At 49.8% G+C, this 15,755-nt stretch overlaps 6 protein-coding genes across 6 annotated transcripts; 4 read left to right on the top strand and 2 right to left on the bottom strand.

Annotated features, from left to right (window-relative positions):
- Positions 1–454: 454 nt before the first annotated feature.
- On the top strand, positions 455–3,455 carry N7489_007505 (putative telomere silencing protein Zds1; the record flags this gene model as incomplete). The annotated part of the gene is made up of 3 exons (XM_056713255.1): positions 455–581; positions 782–3,181; positions 3,240–3,455. Exons 1-3 carry the CDS (start codon positions 576–578, stop codon positions 3,453–3,455), a joined length of 2,622 nt encoding a protein of 873 aa, XP_056566970.1. The 5' UTR covers positions 455–575.
- A 1,085-nt stretch (positions 3,456–4,540) lies between these two features.
- On the bottom strand, positions 4,541–5,506 carry N7489_007506 (YCII-related protein; the record flags this gene model as incomplete). Its single annotated transcript, XM_056713256.1, has 5 exons — positions 4,541–4,572; positions 4,634–4,748; positions 4,921–4,980; positions 5,249–5,390; positions 5,496–5,506. 5 exons carry the CDS (start codon positions 5,504–5,506, stop codon positions 4,541–4,543), a joined length of 360 nt encoding a protein of 119 aa, XP_056566971.1.
- Positions 5,507–6,878: 1,372 nt separating this feature from the next.
- Positions 6,879–8,640, top strand: N7489_007507 (uncharacterized protein; the record flags this gene model as incomplete). The annotated part of the gene is made up of 2 exons (XM_056713257.1): positions 6,879–6,920; positions 7,027–8,640. 2 exons carry the CDS (start codon positions 6,879–6,881, stop codon positions 8,638–8,640), a joined length of 1,656 nt encoding a protein of 551 aa, XP_056566972.1.
- A 423-nt stretch (positions 8,641–9,063) lies between these two features.
- Positions 9,064–9,790, top strand: N7489_007508 (peptide-methionine (R)-S-oxide reductase; the record flags this gene model as incomplete). Its single annotated transcript, XM_056713258.1, has 2 exons — positions 9,064–9,337; positions 9,411–9,790. 2 exons carry the CDS (start codon positions 9,064–9,066, stop codon positions 9,788–9,790), a joined length of 654 nt encoding a protein of 217 aa, XP_056566973.1.
- A 370-nt stretch (positions 9,791–10,160) lies between these two features.
- Positions 10,161–12,112, top strand: N7489_007509 (uncharacterized protein; the record flags this gene model as incomplete). Its single annotated transcript, XM_056713259.1, has 5 exons — positions 10,161–10,269; positions 10,367–10,535; positions 10,589–10,633; positions 10,690–10,792; positions 10,844–12,112. The coding sequence occupies 5 exons, from the start codon at positions 10,161–10,163 to the stop codon at positions 12,110–12,112; spliced, it is 1,695 nt and encodes a 564-aa protein (XP_056566974.1).
- A 737-nt stretch (positions 12,113–12,849) lies between these two features.
- On the bottom strand, positions 12,850–14,153 carry N7489_007510 (putative integral membrane protein; the record flags this gene model as incomplete). The annotated part of the gene is made up of 4 exons (XM_056713260.1): positions 12,850–13,280; positions 13,330–13,397; positions 13,452–13,825; positions 13,893–14,153. 4 exons carry the CDS (start codon positions 14,151–14,153, stop codon positions 12,850–12,852), a joined length of 1,134 nt encoding a protein of 377 aa, XP_056566975.1.
- Positions 14,154–15,755: the final 1,602 nt, after the last annotated feature.

Genomic DNA, 15,755 nt, shown 5'->3' on the forward strand with positions numbered 1-15,755 from the left:
CGACATTAGAATCCAAACCGAAAAGAATGTATCACTGAAAAAGTACAGTGTACTAGTAGAGAAAGAAAGGGAAAAGAGAACATGTGCGATTGTATGCAGATCAATCGATCGTCCACCATCCCCCGTTTTAATGTAAGTGGAGCCAACAGTACTCAATGAATCAAGATCTAGAAAGATCTAAAAGCCCTAAATCAAAGAAGGGAAAATAGAAAATTACCTAGGTATAGAGGAGACTAGATAGAAACTCTTAATATAATAGAATTCCAGGAGTTTCAGATAGTCAGGTGCTGTGGAGGTTATGTACTCTCTCACTCACCTCATCTTCTCTCCGCCCGCTAAACTCCCTTCTTCTTCTCTTTCCTTCTCCCAAAACTCCTCGACCCATGAACCCTCATTCGGACTCGGTATCTGAATGTCTAGCACGCTGCTGCCGGTTCTTTGTCTCCATTCCTCTTTCCCCGCTTCGATGACCCGTTTCTCCTCCCTATCCAACGTGGTTGACACTGCCCCCTCCTCTTAAGCTTCCTTCGGGCTCCGTCTTTGACGTCTTTTGGTCCCTGTACAACTGGCTTCCCATGCAGGTGCGTCGCTCTCCCGGTCCCTGCTCTGGTTCATGTGGGCGTGACTTTTTTTGTTCGAGACCCCTCAACCTCGGACCCCTCAGGCACAACCACAACCACATTCTTGTGGAATTGGACCCCTTCCCATGGAACCCCGAGAATTGGACCTCGACTTCGAACTGGCGATTTCTTGATTCTAATGATATTTTGTACCCGCGCAGGCTTCCACGAGTGCCCACGAGGCTGGCGGGCATGCGACGCGGAGAGGTCACGCCGCCCATCTATCGATTAGCGATCCAAGCCACCATGTGACGGAGGCCATCGGGCACATGTACGACGATGACTACGATCGTAACGATCCGAGACGCCTGAGCTATATAACATCCCCCCTTGGCGAGTCAATAACGACAATTCCGCGCGCCGCCGCAGAATCCGAGTCCTCTCTTTCTCCCCCCTCCCCACTGCATCAATCCTCGTCGGATGTGCAAACGATACAGACAAATGGGGAACAGCGGCTGCCGCTTGTCGCAAATCGGTCTTTTGACCGAGAAAGTGATCCGGGGAATGCCGATGGTACTCGATTACCCTCGGACACTGCCACATCCTCTTTTCCTCTCAACGATATCGACTACGAGTCGAACCCTGCGGCCGTCGCTCAGGAACTGCACAATCTCGCCGCGATTCGGCGCATGTCGATGGATGTGGCTGCCGCCGGTGATCCTGACCTCCCAGGATTCGCACCACCCCCCTCGCCCTCGGCCGACGAAGATGACGCCTCTCGGCTATTCTGGGTTCCCGCGCGACTGCATCCCGAACTGGCCCCTAAAGAATTCAAGTCGTTTCTCGACAGCAAGGCCGACCATATCAAGCGCAGATCCGGCGAATATTCGACTTTAGGTTCCGAACGCCAAGGGTCGGGAGGTGGTCTTCAGCGCAAACGCTCCATGTTATCGAGACAAATCGATAATTCGTCGGGTTATACAGATGGTGCGGATCGGTTGGAACATCAACGCTCTCAATCAAGTAAGCGAGATGGCATGTTGAGTCCCAACTTGCAACAATTGGAAAGTTTGGTGGATGATTCGCAACCGGTGGACAAAGAATCACTCGTGCGCGGTATGCAGAATATCGGCATCGCAGGAAATGAGGACAGGCCCATCCTGCCCCCCACACCTCTGGGAAACAGCTTACGCCGGTCAACCAGGACACAATATAAGAAAGCGGGCAGTTTGAAGAAGGGCGAGAAGTTGCCCTACTCCAAGCGAGTTGGACGGGGGGCATCTGAATCTGCCGGGAGTGACGCAAGGCCTCCGGCTGTTCTACCACCTCAAGACCCCGCAATCCCGGGGCAAACCGGTGTGTCGACCGATCCTGCTCCCAAAACCACACGACCGGCTCGAGCCTCCTCTGCCTCATCGCATGGCTCAGCTTATGCTGCAAGCTCAACCGCGAGTTCGACATTCGCTCCGATTATCGATCAGCCCGAGGCCGAGCAGGAAGACTTGTCCACCGCTGGTGGGCAACCGGATGTTGCTCTGGATCGATCCAATTCAGGAGATCAGACCAATACACGGAAATGGCATTCTCGTATCAGCTCGAATGGTCGATCTACTTTGAACATAGCTCCGGGCGATCAGAAGATCCCTGCCATAGTTGAAACGCCTCCCGCCACTGAATCCAACCGCATACCAAGTCCACCTTCACAAAGTAGGTTGTCATCGGATCGTGCTGCGGCAACTACACCAGCGTCGAAGCCCACGCCTTCGCCTGACCCGGCGCCAAAACGTCCCAATAATCCTCGCCAACCTCCCCACGAACCTGCATCTTCGCTCAATGACTTTGCCAATAGCCCTCAGATGATACCTGGCAACAGCACCCGCACCGATAGTCTTTCATTCATCCCTACCATCTCAGAAGAACGCAAGCCCGAGGAGCGGAAATCCGAGAGCAAGAAATCGAAAGACAAGAAGGACTCTGATGGAAGCCGCAAGTCTAGTTGGCACTGGTTGTTGGGCAGCGAGGAAAAAGACAAGAAAAAGGACAAGGACAGTGACTCGAAGAAGGCCAAATCGAAGATTGTCGACAAAACCCATGACAACACACGCCTAGATGTCTTACAATCGTCTATCGAGAGCACTCCGCGGGGACGCGAAAGTCTTGTCTTAGACCGCCTTGATCCGAAGCTCGAGGAAGAACGACGCAAAGATAGCGTGAGGAGAGCATCAGGAGAATCAAAGAAAGAAAAGGATGGCATTTTCTCTTCTATTTTCGGCGGTGGGCGAAAGAAGCATAGTAGTGATGGCCACCACCGAAAACATTCGTCACGAAACCTTTCTCCTGAGCCCTCAATGCGAGTACTCCGCGCCGATGTCGATTATCCATGGACTCGCTTCTCAATTTTGGAGGAGCGAGCTATTTACCGGATGGCGCATATCAAGCTTGCGAATCCCCGGCGAGCTCTGTACTCTCAAGTCTTGCTGAGCAACTTCATGTACTCATACCTAGCCAAGGTACAACAGATGCACCCGCAGATGCCAGTTGTTTCATCTGGATCATCCCAGAGATCATCGAAGTCAAGGGACCAGCCAGATGAGTATTCCCAGTATCAACGATACCAGGAGGTAAGTGAATATGTCCCTTGTCCAGGGGGGGCGCAAGATCACTAACAGTCTCGCACAGTCTCAGGAGCAACAGCACTACGGAGAAAGTGCCTATGACGACGCTTCCATGTACGACTATGATGACGATCCACATGATCGCTACGGTAGCCATGCGAGGGGCGACAAGCAGGGCTATGAAAATGGCCAGGCTTATGGCCCAGGCCACCAGTATGGACACTCGTCCTTCGGCGACGACGTGCAACTCGATGACGACGACGATGATGATATGTGGTGAACAGGGGCTGGCATCCTCGTTTCCTTTCTATCTCTCTTCCTACACTTCTGCTTTCTCGTTTTTAGCAGCACACGGAAATACCCATGCTTTTTGTCGGTTCAGGATATCCCTAGGACATGTACACTCAAGCCGCGTTCTCCCATTTTCATGCATTACCCATATCCTTTCAATGTTTCTTCATAATTCCCGTGTACCAATTCTCAAGGGGGGCCCGTATTATTACGCACTCATTGGCGTCTAGCACCAGGGAAGATGAACTGCGGCTTTGACAGGGGGTTTCCTCTTTCTTTGATTTCTGCGTCTCCTTGTTCTTCTTGTTTTCTTCTTGTTTCCTTTGGTATCATGGTCAACATGGCACTAAAGAGTGCAGTATGCTCGGCCTCGCGTGGGCCGAGTGTCGTGTCTGGGCACAAGCCCTGATTTATCTCTTCGCATAGCGTCTGGGGTTTTCCTTTTTCTGTTCTTCTTGGTACAGTACGATACTATACCTTGTTTGTATTTCATTATCTTTTTCGACGCATAACATTCCCACCGAATGAATCATGAACTCGTTGATGTGTTGTGTCAATTACCCATCTTGGTGAAGTTCGAAGCTCGTTCCAAATAGTCCATGCCTATGTAGGTATACTATCAAGATTACTTTGACACTTGGATTTAAATACCCGACAACCTCAAAGTTCGTGGCTTATGCAACTTTTATCCTGGATGGTGAGGGACTTTCCATAACTAGATCCATTTGGCTCACAATATTGGGAACTAGCGCTCACATTTATCCTGATAATTGTCCATATAATACTCTCCGAGTCATTAAATGAGAAATCATGAGCAGTCAACCCCTAATATGTATTATACATGCACGTCTACACTGGTGAGGTGCCTTGGGAACCACTTCGGCCAGCCCTATCAACATACCCTAAAGTGCAGGCTCCAACGCCTGCACTTTAGGGTATGTTTTGCAGGCAATGTAGTTCCAAAATTCCAATGGTAACTAAAGATCTTATATCAATAGTCGAAAACCAAATAGTAGAATTAGTACCTATAGAAGGGTCAAGGTAGCTTCGTCGCGAGTGCCTTGAAGCAAATCTCTATTGCATTTCCTTAGACTCGGTATGACAAACTGCATGCGACGTACCAGAGAACCCTGGTTGAATTCCGTCCGCACATCAAGACTTACTTACTGGCACAGCTAGCAGACCGAAATTGGTGTCTTGCTTGGATTTCGAGGTTTCTTTCATTGCTTGGTGTATCCATGGATGTCGCGCCGGCCCCACCTGCGGCTTCGGCCCGCACAACCTTACAGATTACCCGTACTATTTGCTCACGTACCCCTGAATACCTGCGCAACTATAATGGCTATGTCAAAATCAGTATTATGCTGCGCCAAAAGTCAGCAATAATTCTTAGACATATGTGCCACTAAATTACCGACAGATGACCTCGGAGTTATCAGAAACGCCAGGCTTACCCAGATATCTGGTGCATGGTAGAATACAAGAATGACGAATCGCACAAGAAGCAAGCTAAACTAGAGCTAGAAGTATGGACTACAACCCGTACATCAACATATACTTCGTTTGGCCCAGCTATGTAGAGTTATTGTATTGTACAAGTTAGTTTCTTGAACTTAGTGCGAGCTTTCTTTGGGTATATATAGTTATTTTTTTGAGCATCTATATTTGTCACAGAAGCGGCTCTAGAACGGCAAGGACATACTAAGCTTGTTAGCATTTCCTTATTGAGATGCGAGGCTCTACTAGCAGGGAGAATTTGCGCTTTGCTCAAGTTCCACATACCACTAGTGGTGTAAACATCTTTCTCGATGATGGTGCGGCCTTCAGCACATTGCCCGAGTATATGACCACACTACCCTTAAACAGGGCAACTTCGCTCTCTTCCGTCTGTTCCTCGAATATGGCACCTCCCGCGATGAGCTTTCTAGTGGCGACTAATGGTTTAATTCCATCGTAATAGATTCTAGCCAATGCTGGTTATGCTAAGTCTATAAATTCTAAAGTAAACTAACACTTATTCCTCACACACGGATGGGACATCAACGCATCGATTGACTCGGACACTCCCGCAGCTCTAGCGTGAGTCTGTTTGCTTTTAATAGGAGACCGGGTGGCTTGCTAATGGGGGTTTTTTTTGTCATAGATTTTCCTTCCACGATTATCAGTTAACGGAGTGGTTCCTTGCCCATGGGGCGGATCCTAATCGCCGATGTTATAAATTCACGGATCGAACACCACTATCTATCGTTTTTGAGAAAGCACCTTTCGCAATTATCGAGCTTCTTCTCAGCCATGGTGCATCCATACAGCATGGCTAAGTCACATTATGCGGCAATGCGCGAGTCCGATGATCGCTTAGAGGTCCTCCAGTATCTCTTAGACAATCACCATCTGCTGAATGATATCATATATCAGAACTGTGGTGACGAATATTACTTTTATATGTATAGTAGTGGTATAGGTGCCCCGCTTCATTATGCCGCTGCTAAAGGGCTATTGGATACTATAGAACTCTTAGTCCAGCGCGGTGCATCAATCAAAATGAGAGATCCTTCGGGCCAAACTGCTGCTGACTGAGCCAGAAGATACGGCCACTCGGCCGTGTGCAATTTTTGGGTGCCTAATGCTCACGCCATCTGGAGTTACCTCTCTATAATACTTACATGTAGTTAGAGGGTGCACCTCACATACAAACTAACAAATGCACAAGTAGAAGCCGTGGATACTGCTGTAGCTTACAGAGGCAGATATTGGGATATAGGTGTGTGTATTCCGGCCGACTGTATTCCGGCCGACTGGAAGGAATTGGTACATATAATGATGTATGTTCTTGCTAGTAGTCTGAATCTTGTTAAAAAGTGACCTCACTCGAATCCTACATAATATGGGATCAGTTTTGTCCTGGTTAAAACCATCGTTCAGCACGTGGTCCTTTTACACGTGCCATTTCCTACCCTTGTGGCAGACAAAGAACTAAACCGCCAGCAAGGCTTAAAAGAAGCTACCGACAAAGACGGCCACACAGGCCTACGGTATGGATCAAACTGGGTAATGTAATGATATTCAAAGGACAACTAGTTAACTCGCTAACAGAGGGAGTTTCTTATACTACCCAATTCTGCCACATAATACCGCCTCAGCTCCGGACCAATAGTTGATCCGGGACCCGGCGCCCCGCACCAATGCAATGCAATGCAAACACGTGACTGTTGCAAGGCTCTGTGATTGGTTCCCCCATCATTACCCGCATCGATCTCTATCCCTATCTTATCGCGGAGTTATCAAGATCATCACGAAAAAAAAGCCACTTTTCACCTTTGTCACCCCCACTTAACGTCCCTGCAATTATCCAAACTCGCAACCCTTCCCAGGGAATGAAACAAGCAATTTCAATTTCCCTGCAATTGATTCCATGATCAGAGCCATGGGGGACTGTGGCGGTGAAGTCTTCAAGGTACGTTGCGTCCCACTGATTCAGACAGTTTAGGCGTAGCTTGTTGCTGTACCACTTACTTGTCATGTTCTGTTCTGATGATTTTCTTTTTTCTTGGCTTATTTAGGAGCTTGAAAGTACCTACTGTCCGCCAATTGACCCTGCGTTGTTTGTTGCGATTGCATCAGACTTTGACCTGGCAGTCCCCTCTCAAGTCGAACAGTTGCGTGAAACTCTGGATGTATTGAACGCATCTGCCGTTGAGCAAGAGAAGTTACCATTTGACCCCACTGGCACAACAAACCTCCGAAACTCCGAGGCCTCAGGCTCTTTGGTCGGCGGATCGTCTGACGGCGCACCTTCGGATTTTACAAGCTGGCCATCGCTTGAAAATCCCCAACAGGATAATGGCGGCACCAACAGTGCCAGTCACGCTGAAAATCTCAAACGCTCTAAGCTTGCATACACCTTTCTGGGTATGACAAGCGCTGACAAGGCACAGAACTTGATTAGCATGTTCCCAAGCATTACTCGCCTGGAAGCCGAGCGCATCCTAGAAGATTGCCATGACAACCTCAGTCGCTCGATGGATGTCCTGCTCAATCTTGCTTTCATCGAAGAGACACAAATTGCGAGAGAGACCCCTCAAGAAATCCCCAGAGAGGATACTCAAGACAGCCAATCCTCCATTCCCAAGTCAATCGATGGCTTCGAGGCCAAGGAGAATCAAGACGGCGGCGGCAAGAAATCGCGAAAGAAGAAAAAGCAGCAAAGTCGTCGAGTCGATCTGGCCTCCCAGGATATGAATACCACTACCAATAAATGGGAGGCAGGAAAGAAGGATATCGACTTTCTTTCCTCGCGGGCCTCCGCGTTGCAGAGAGAGAAAATCGCATCGGCTTATCATTCAAACTCCATGTCACTCTGTGCGACGATTAGAGTCTTGGCACAGGCCCATGCGCCGAAGGACATCCATGAGATTGAAGACGATCCTGTACTCGTCACGCAAGTGGGGGAGCTCAGTCACAAGTACCCCGGAATCAAGCCCATCACTCTAGTCGGTTTGATTCAAATTGCAAACAATGAGATCTCAGCCGCAGGTGAATTGGCTGAGATCCTAGCCCGGCGTCCTGATCTCACTTCAGTCTCAAACATCATCAGTTTCGTCTCGTCACCGGTCGCCCTCGATGACAACGAGGAGAATGTGGCGCCAACGCCGCAGACAGGGTCTGCCTCGGACTTCATGGATTTCCATGAAGCTGCTGCCGCTGCCAACTCTCACTTCGCAGCCCGATCCGCTGCCCTTGCCCAAGCATCCCAGTCCGCCCGCCGCGCCCGCTCGAACCCCCTGTACGGCGGCGCCTCTGCCTATTACAGGGACGTCGGAAACGAGCAACGCCAGCTTGCTCTACGTCACCTGGCAACAGCTTCTGACCGGCTGGTGGCCCGCCAGTCGTCACCATGCGATCTAGATCTGCATGGCGTGACGGTCGCCAACGCCGTCAGAATTGCGCGTGAGCGTGTGCAGGCGTGGTGGGACGGACTGGGCGACCAGAAGCATGTTCGTGGCGGAGGACGGAACTCCCACGGCGGGTTCAATATTGTGTGCGGTGTTGGCCACCACTCCCTGGACCGCAAATCACATATTGGACCCGCCGTGTGGAACATGCTGTTGAAGGAGGGCTGGCGTGTGGAGCTCAATCGGGGCTCCATGTTGGTGACCGGCGTGAACCGCCGCTGAATCTTGCTTTGGCCTTTGTTCTTTGTTTCCTTTTTTTTTTTTCTTCTTTTCTTACTTGTTTCTCTTTTCTTTTTCATTTTTTATTTTTTTTCCCTTCAATCTTGTTTGTGTCAGATTTACTGTTGAGATACCCTTGCACTGCTGGAGTTTTCCCAGGTGGGACCTGGGCTGTTTCGAATATCAATTTCTTCTTAAAAAGACAAGCAATCAGCTTTGGAACATCGTAGCCTATAGGGTATATATACATCTATTCATGAGTCTAGGCCTTATAGAGTCCCCGGGGGTCTCCCCGCATGATGACGTAAAGGCCTTGATTTCAGCGCAGTGCTGGAGCCCAGATGGGATTAGCCTCACCCCACTGTCATCTCTGCTTCAATTACCGATCACTTATATTTTTGTCACTTTTCTATCGACTCTGTCTCTATGCGATCCCAACTATCTCGCAATCTTCTTTCCCCCCTCAAACACCAAACCATCCCTCTCCGCCCTGCACCGACATTTTGCTTCTCCCGGTTTTTGTCCTCGACGCGCAAGCCTCCCCATTCGAAGACAAGCACAAAGGCTCTCCTAGCTGCACCGACAATTCCCTTTTTCGGTGCCTTCTTCAGCTCTAACCATAGCCCTGTCAAACCGGCTGACGCCATGTCGCCCCCGGACCAGAGAAGCGAAGACGAGTGGAGGGCTGTTTTGAACCCAGGTTTGTACACCATGGGGTGTTTTGAACTCCTACGCAATATATGATGGATGTGAGCTTACAAGAATGGCTACAGAGCAATTCCGTATTCTCCGCGAAAAGGGTACTGAGCGCGCCGGCACCGGTGAATACGATTCCCACTATCCGTCCAAAGGTGTCTACAATTGCGCCGGTTGCGATGCGCCGCTTTATACTGCCGACCACAAATTCAAATCTGGCTGTGGCTGGCCAGCATACTTTGATTCCATCCCTGGTGCTGTGACTAGACATGTCGATGACACATTTGGCATGAAGCGGACAGAGATCGTATGCAGCAACTGCGGAGGCCACCTCGGCCATGTATTCGAGGGTGAGGGGTATCCGACTCCCACGGATGAGCGTCATTGTGTGAATAGTGTCAGTCTGCGCTTTACAGAAGATGTCAGCGCTGCTAAGAATCCTCAGGCGAAAGCCTGAGAGGTTTTCCGTTGATATTCCATATTCCATTTGTTTTGCGGGGACTAAGGCTGCAGAAAAGCCGACATGCATGATACGGAGAGAGAGAGGCGTCATTTGAGTGGACCAACCCTATTTTGTTGAACTTAACTTTGAAGAAATCCTTCAATGAAAAGCAAAGTAAACTCACAATGTACAAAGTAGTATATTTACTATCGGATAATGACCTCATGCTACTCTACCTCAAACTGCGTGACTGGCATTTTCCCCCATCCGTATACACAAGTGCAGCCTTAGGCCGCAATCCTGCCGACCGCCACCTAAGAATAATTAGGTTGCTCTCATTGTTTCCCTAACCCTTTCACACATCGATCCTTGAGTTGTTGCTATTATGTCTCGACGTCCTACTCCAGGCCAAGCTGCCCAAAACTCGCAGACTATCAAGGCTCTGCTGAAACTCGAGCCCAACAAGATATGTGCCGACTGTAAACGGAACAAGCGTGAGTGGTCCCGATACCCTCCTTGAGTTGCGCCCACGCTGGCTTCATCTCCGAGGCTATTTCTTGGCACTAATATACTGAATTGACTTTTGAATAGATCCGCGATGGGCGTCTTGGAACCTGGGTGTGTTTGTTTGCATTCGGTGCTCGGGCATTCACCGGGGTATGGGAACGCATATCAGCCGAGTCAAGTCCGTGGATCTCGATGCTTGGACCGATGAGCAACTTCAGAGTGTGGTGAGGTGGGGAAATGGAAGAGCCAATAAGTTCGTCGCAACCAATTGACCGACCACATTGGGCATGGGCTAATAGGATGCAGATACTGGGAAGCGAAATTGGCCCCCGGCCATATTCCGTCCGATGCGTAAGTGCATTCGATTGGCGCTTGTTGGTGGTAGTTTCTGACATTAGAGTGGACAGGAAAATTGAGAACTTCATCCGGACCAAGTACGAGAGCAAGCGATGGGTAATGGACGGTGGGATGCCGGACCCCTCGACCCTGGATGACGGCGATGACGATGTGGTGAGTGCGCATGATAGACCATCCAGTTAGCAGCAGTCGCTGACTTGCTAGCCTCTTGCGGTTGTCCAGGAGAAAGCAAAGATCGAACGTTCAGCCTCGCAAAGAGTCGCCACTGCTAGTCAACCCCCGGTACACCGTCAACAAGCCTCAATTGATTTGTTCGGCGACGATATCTCTCCTCCGAACCGCCCTAGCACAACCGACCCTACTCCGCGTGTGCCACCTAGACAAGCACAGCCCGCACCTGCCAAGACTCACAAGCCCAATGATTCATTGCTAGGTCTCGACTTCTTCGGTAGCACGCAGCCCTCCACTGCCAGTCGCCCGTCTAGCACAGCATCTACACCAGCAGCACCAGCCGGAATGTCGCGGCCAGACCTGAAACAGTCAATCTTGTCATTGTACTCGAAGCCGCAGCCTACACCACCCGTGCAGCACCAGCGAGGCAACTCCTTCGGCGACATGGCCTCGCCTCCTGCTCCCTCCGCTTCGTCTCACATGGGCGGCCTGACGGACGCCTTCAGTGGACTGAGCTTCCCAACTACTACTTCTCCTCCACCCGCCAAACCGGCTGAGAAGCCATCGGCATTCTCTAATCTCTCATCTTTCGGCGCCGGCAAGTCGAGTCCTGCTGCTCCAAAAGTCACATCACCCTCAGGGTCTGCGAGCGGCGACTTATTTGATAGCTTAACCTCCCCGACCGTGTCAGCTCCGAAGCCCCAGTCCCGAACAACTTCCGTCTCTAGTGGGCAAGATTTCGGATTCGGTGGATTTAGTTCCCCAACTGCTAAGCCTAACCCTCCGTCCTCGTCCCTGTCGAACGACCTGTTTGGATTTTCATCGCCTCCCGCAAATTCATCAACGGTCTCGCCCCCAAAGTCCACAGCAACCTCTCCTCAGCAGGAAATGAAATCTGCATTTAATATTTCTGCTCCCCCGATGCAGCCTCCTGCCCCTCCTAAAGCGCCCGCCACCAGCGCAGCGAACGCAGCAGCAGCCAGCATGATGTCAGCCAGCCTTGATCCATGGGGCGGGAACGCCTGGAGCACACCTGATCCTGTCCCGTCGGCTGCTCCAGCCGCGCCCTCGCCTGCATCCATGATGAAGGTCCCGGAAACATTGACCCCGAATGACGTGGGCCACGGCTGGGGTGCGCCCAGTGCTGCTTCTAAGCCTGCGCCTACTGTGGCAGCGGACGAGGACTTTGGCGGCTGGGCCAGCGCTGCCCCAGTCACCAATACAACCTCTACAAGCACGAATAACAAGCCCGCTGGTGGATTTGGTGGATCTGACGACCTCTTCTCCAACGTTTGGGAGTAGAGCGTATCTTTGCAACAGATCCGAGATTCACAACTATATTAAGATTTTAGGGTTTGCATGGTGACATCTGCGTAATCTCACGCACATTGCACAATAGCGATGTCCATCTTTTTGAGATTCTTGCCTAGAATTATTTTCTACTTCGTCTTTTTGCATCTTCCTTGTCACTAGCCCTTGGTCTCCGAAATGTGGGCGGCTTCCGAATGTACAATGGGCGGGTCTCATGCATACTGAATGATCAGCTCGTTTTGTTCGCTTCGATATTTGTACATTTGTATTTACAATGTATTCATAATACCCTAGAGCTCATGTTGGAAGGATTTGTAGGTAGCCTGGAGGTTAGGGACGACCTAGTTTAATGAAATGATTGTTGTAATTCCAGCCATGTCCTTTCCAGAAGACTTCATCGCTACAATCCCGCCCTGAGATATCCATCACAATGATTTCGGCCATAAGGCTCTAATAAATCACTAGCCAGTTCTCCTACCGTGGTGGTTTGGCTATGCACTCCTTGAAAATTTGATAGTAATGGCGTAGTTACTGCGCCGAAGACACAGCCTTACCTGTTGTAATTGGGTATATCATCGCGTAAACAGACAGAAAGAACATAAGCACAAGAGCACCACATAAACCCCCATAGGTATATAAGACAAGAGAGAAGACCGCCAGCCAAAAAGAACGAAAAATAAATATGTATAAAGAAATGAACCCGTTAGACCAACCCAAGTCATTATATATCAGAAGCTATGCTTCACCAATTCTTTTGTACTACCCGTATCATCGTTAAGAGCAATGTTCGAATGCGATGTACTCTCTTGCGTAACATTAGTCGTGACCTTGATACCGGCGAAGGTCTCCTTCCCAGGCTCATTAGAGTGACCTTTGAAAGAGCCAGACGGGGACAGATTTTCGAGATCATGGTCATAGGCCGAGCTGTGATCGCGTCCGCCGACAACAGAGGCCAGGACTTCCGTATTTCCGTTTCCTGTAAGGACGTTGCGGCCGGTTCGCGAAGGCCGCGTCGTCCTGCTGCGATAGCCGTTGCTCCGGGTGGAGAAGATGTGCGGCAGGAGTTTGGAGAGGAAGACGCGTGTGCCGGGGAGACAGGCGCAGATAATTGCTACGTTGCACTCGACGGCGGACCAGGTTGCTGCGCCGACGTTGTCATCTGTAGATTGTTAGATTTGGCTTGTGTGTGAGGGATTGTTAGAACTAACAGGTTGGGTCGTCCGAGTTGGAGATGACGAGGAGGGATTTGAGGCGGAGTACACTTGTGATCAAGACGCTGGAATGATTGTTAGCATTGTAGATGGTTCTCGTCGTATGGAGCTGGACTTACAATCCACCTAGGGCGAAAACAGCCATGAGAGCGAACTTCTGCTTCCTGGGCAATTGTAGCGATTTCAGGACTGGCATTGGGTATATGAGAATGAGGATATCGGTAAGAATGTGGATGGCGGAGTTGGAAAACCACAGGGCTTTCTTATCCAGACAGAAGCCCGGGACAGTTGGATCCCAGAACTTGGCGAGGGGAACACAGTTCGCCCAGGCGCTGATGATGGTCCAGGTTCCGTAGGCGGCTAGAAAGCCGATGAGGAGCCAGCATGCTTGACGCATGCGTGGTGTGGAGAAGACTCGTTTGTATTGGAGAAGGATTGACATCTTTGTGCTGATGAGGCTTGTTTGATATATGGGGACTGAAGCCCAGAAGCACTGTAAGAGGAGCATGTCAATGGAATTGTACTTTGTTGGAGAGATGTTCTTCTGGGATGGAGCGTACGATCATCTGGACCTTGTAGGTTTCGGCGGGGATAAGGGCATAGTGCTCGCCCATGCCGTGGAAGACTTCGCCTGCCAACAAGCCGAAGAAAATCCATGAGAAAGCTAGAGAGACTATGACGACATGGTCGTCCGCTCCCATCTGCTTTACGAGGAATGCTCGTGTATATAAACGGACGGCAGCAATGAATGTGGCTATAGTTGTAAACACAGCGCTTGTGGCGAGGGCCTGGTGACCCCGGGATGTTGATAGAGTAGTCATCGTGTCATAAAGGCATATATAAATGAGTGTAGGGCAAGTTTCGGGCACGGATTGTGATTGTGAACGGAAGGGTATTCAATGCGCTGAAAGAGAGATCGCAAAGTTCCTCTGTTGACTTATAGTAGATATGAATGCCACTCTGTCAATGGTCGAGATGAAGTCTCCCGGGATCAGGGAATGGCCCTCTTCTCAATACATATGTACAAAGGAGGGATAGGAGTCTGAAGTATTGCGGGCAAAAAAAAAAAAAAAAAAAGGGAAAGGTAAGAGGAATGCGAGATCCTCTCCACCCGATTTGAAGATCACCATTCAGCCACCGGGCTAGAGATGGGGCAATAATAGACTATTTAATTTTGATGGGGTATTTGGATTTTGTTGCCCTCCGTAGCTTGGCTGTCAACGCCACTAGACATTAGCGGGCCCCATTCGGGTGGTGACGGTATAAACATAAACTCGGGAATTGGTGATGAACAGTGGTTCTGCATTGTCTACCTAGGTAGTATCATAAGAGATTGTCAGGTCTGAAGTACATGGTACATGGTACATTGCAATATTGCTGTCAAGCGCATACACCTCCAGGGCTATATGTGTCAGTTACCCAAGAATGTCAACGTTGACCCAAAGAACAAACACATGGTCTCCGCATGACATGAACTTTGTTTTCATCTAGACAACTCTGATTCGTCAATCTAGCTCCCTGAACCATGGTACACATGTGGTCAGAGCGACGGCCAATACATATTAGGAAGCTCCGCCCGGCTAAAGTTCGCAATAGCGCACTCCCCAACAGGGAACAGGTGGATTCGCGAACACCCTAAAACGTGGGAATAATTACTTCCAAGGTTTTTCTTTTGACTTCAATCTCACATGACCAAACCCTAGATCATTTTTACCCAACAGAACGTCGTTTTGCATTTGTGAAGGTCACTAGCCTGACAATAATCTACTCCCAATATATTGCATTATCTACGGAGTACGGAATACATATCCACTTTCCCCTCGCTTATACTTTCATGCTTAATCAATCCATGGTTAAATACTGCCGTGGCTGCCTCTACCATGCAAAAAGCAATAGTGCCAAATTAACCCTCAATTAACCTCCAAGAGACTTACGGAGGAGGTGTCTCTTGGCTTCAAGGGAACGTGGGTGGGGGAAATGCAATAATCCTATTGTTCCTGCGATCTGCACCCACCTCTGCAGCCCGTTTTTGTACCTGCACAACTGCACAATCCTGGGGCTCAGGAAATTTCGGGGAGTTCGGGGATATCTCTCGATTATTCAACATTTGAATATTTACTGCCCTGATCATAATTCAAGAATCCCAGCAATGGCTTTCTCTGCAGGGGCCGATCTAATCCCAACCCCTCCGGGAAAGGCCGCGTGCACGGGACCGGAGAATTCCAATCAAATTGATGACAGGAGAAACGCATTGACAATCAGATGAAGTTAGTTTCAGATCATCGATGTCGTCGTCGAGTTATGCAAACCCATCCCTGATTGCGCTCGTCTATACGGAGTACATTTTATGCACCCTGTTGTACGGAGTGAAAAGGGGTGACCGTGAAAAGACCAGGATTGTGCGTGGCTTTTGGAGGGAGAAT

This window comes from Penicillium chrysogenum, assembly GCF_028827035.1.
Source record: "Penicillium chrysogenum strain IBT 35668 chromosome Unknown utg000004l_segment0_segment0, whole genome shotgun sequence".
Classification (NCBI taxonomy): domain Eukaryota; kingdom Fungi; phylum Ascomycota; class Eurotiomycetes; order Eurotiales; family Aspergillaceae; genus Penicillium; species Penicillium chrysogenum.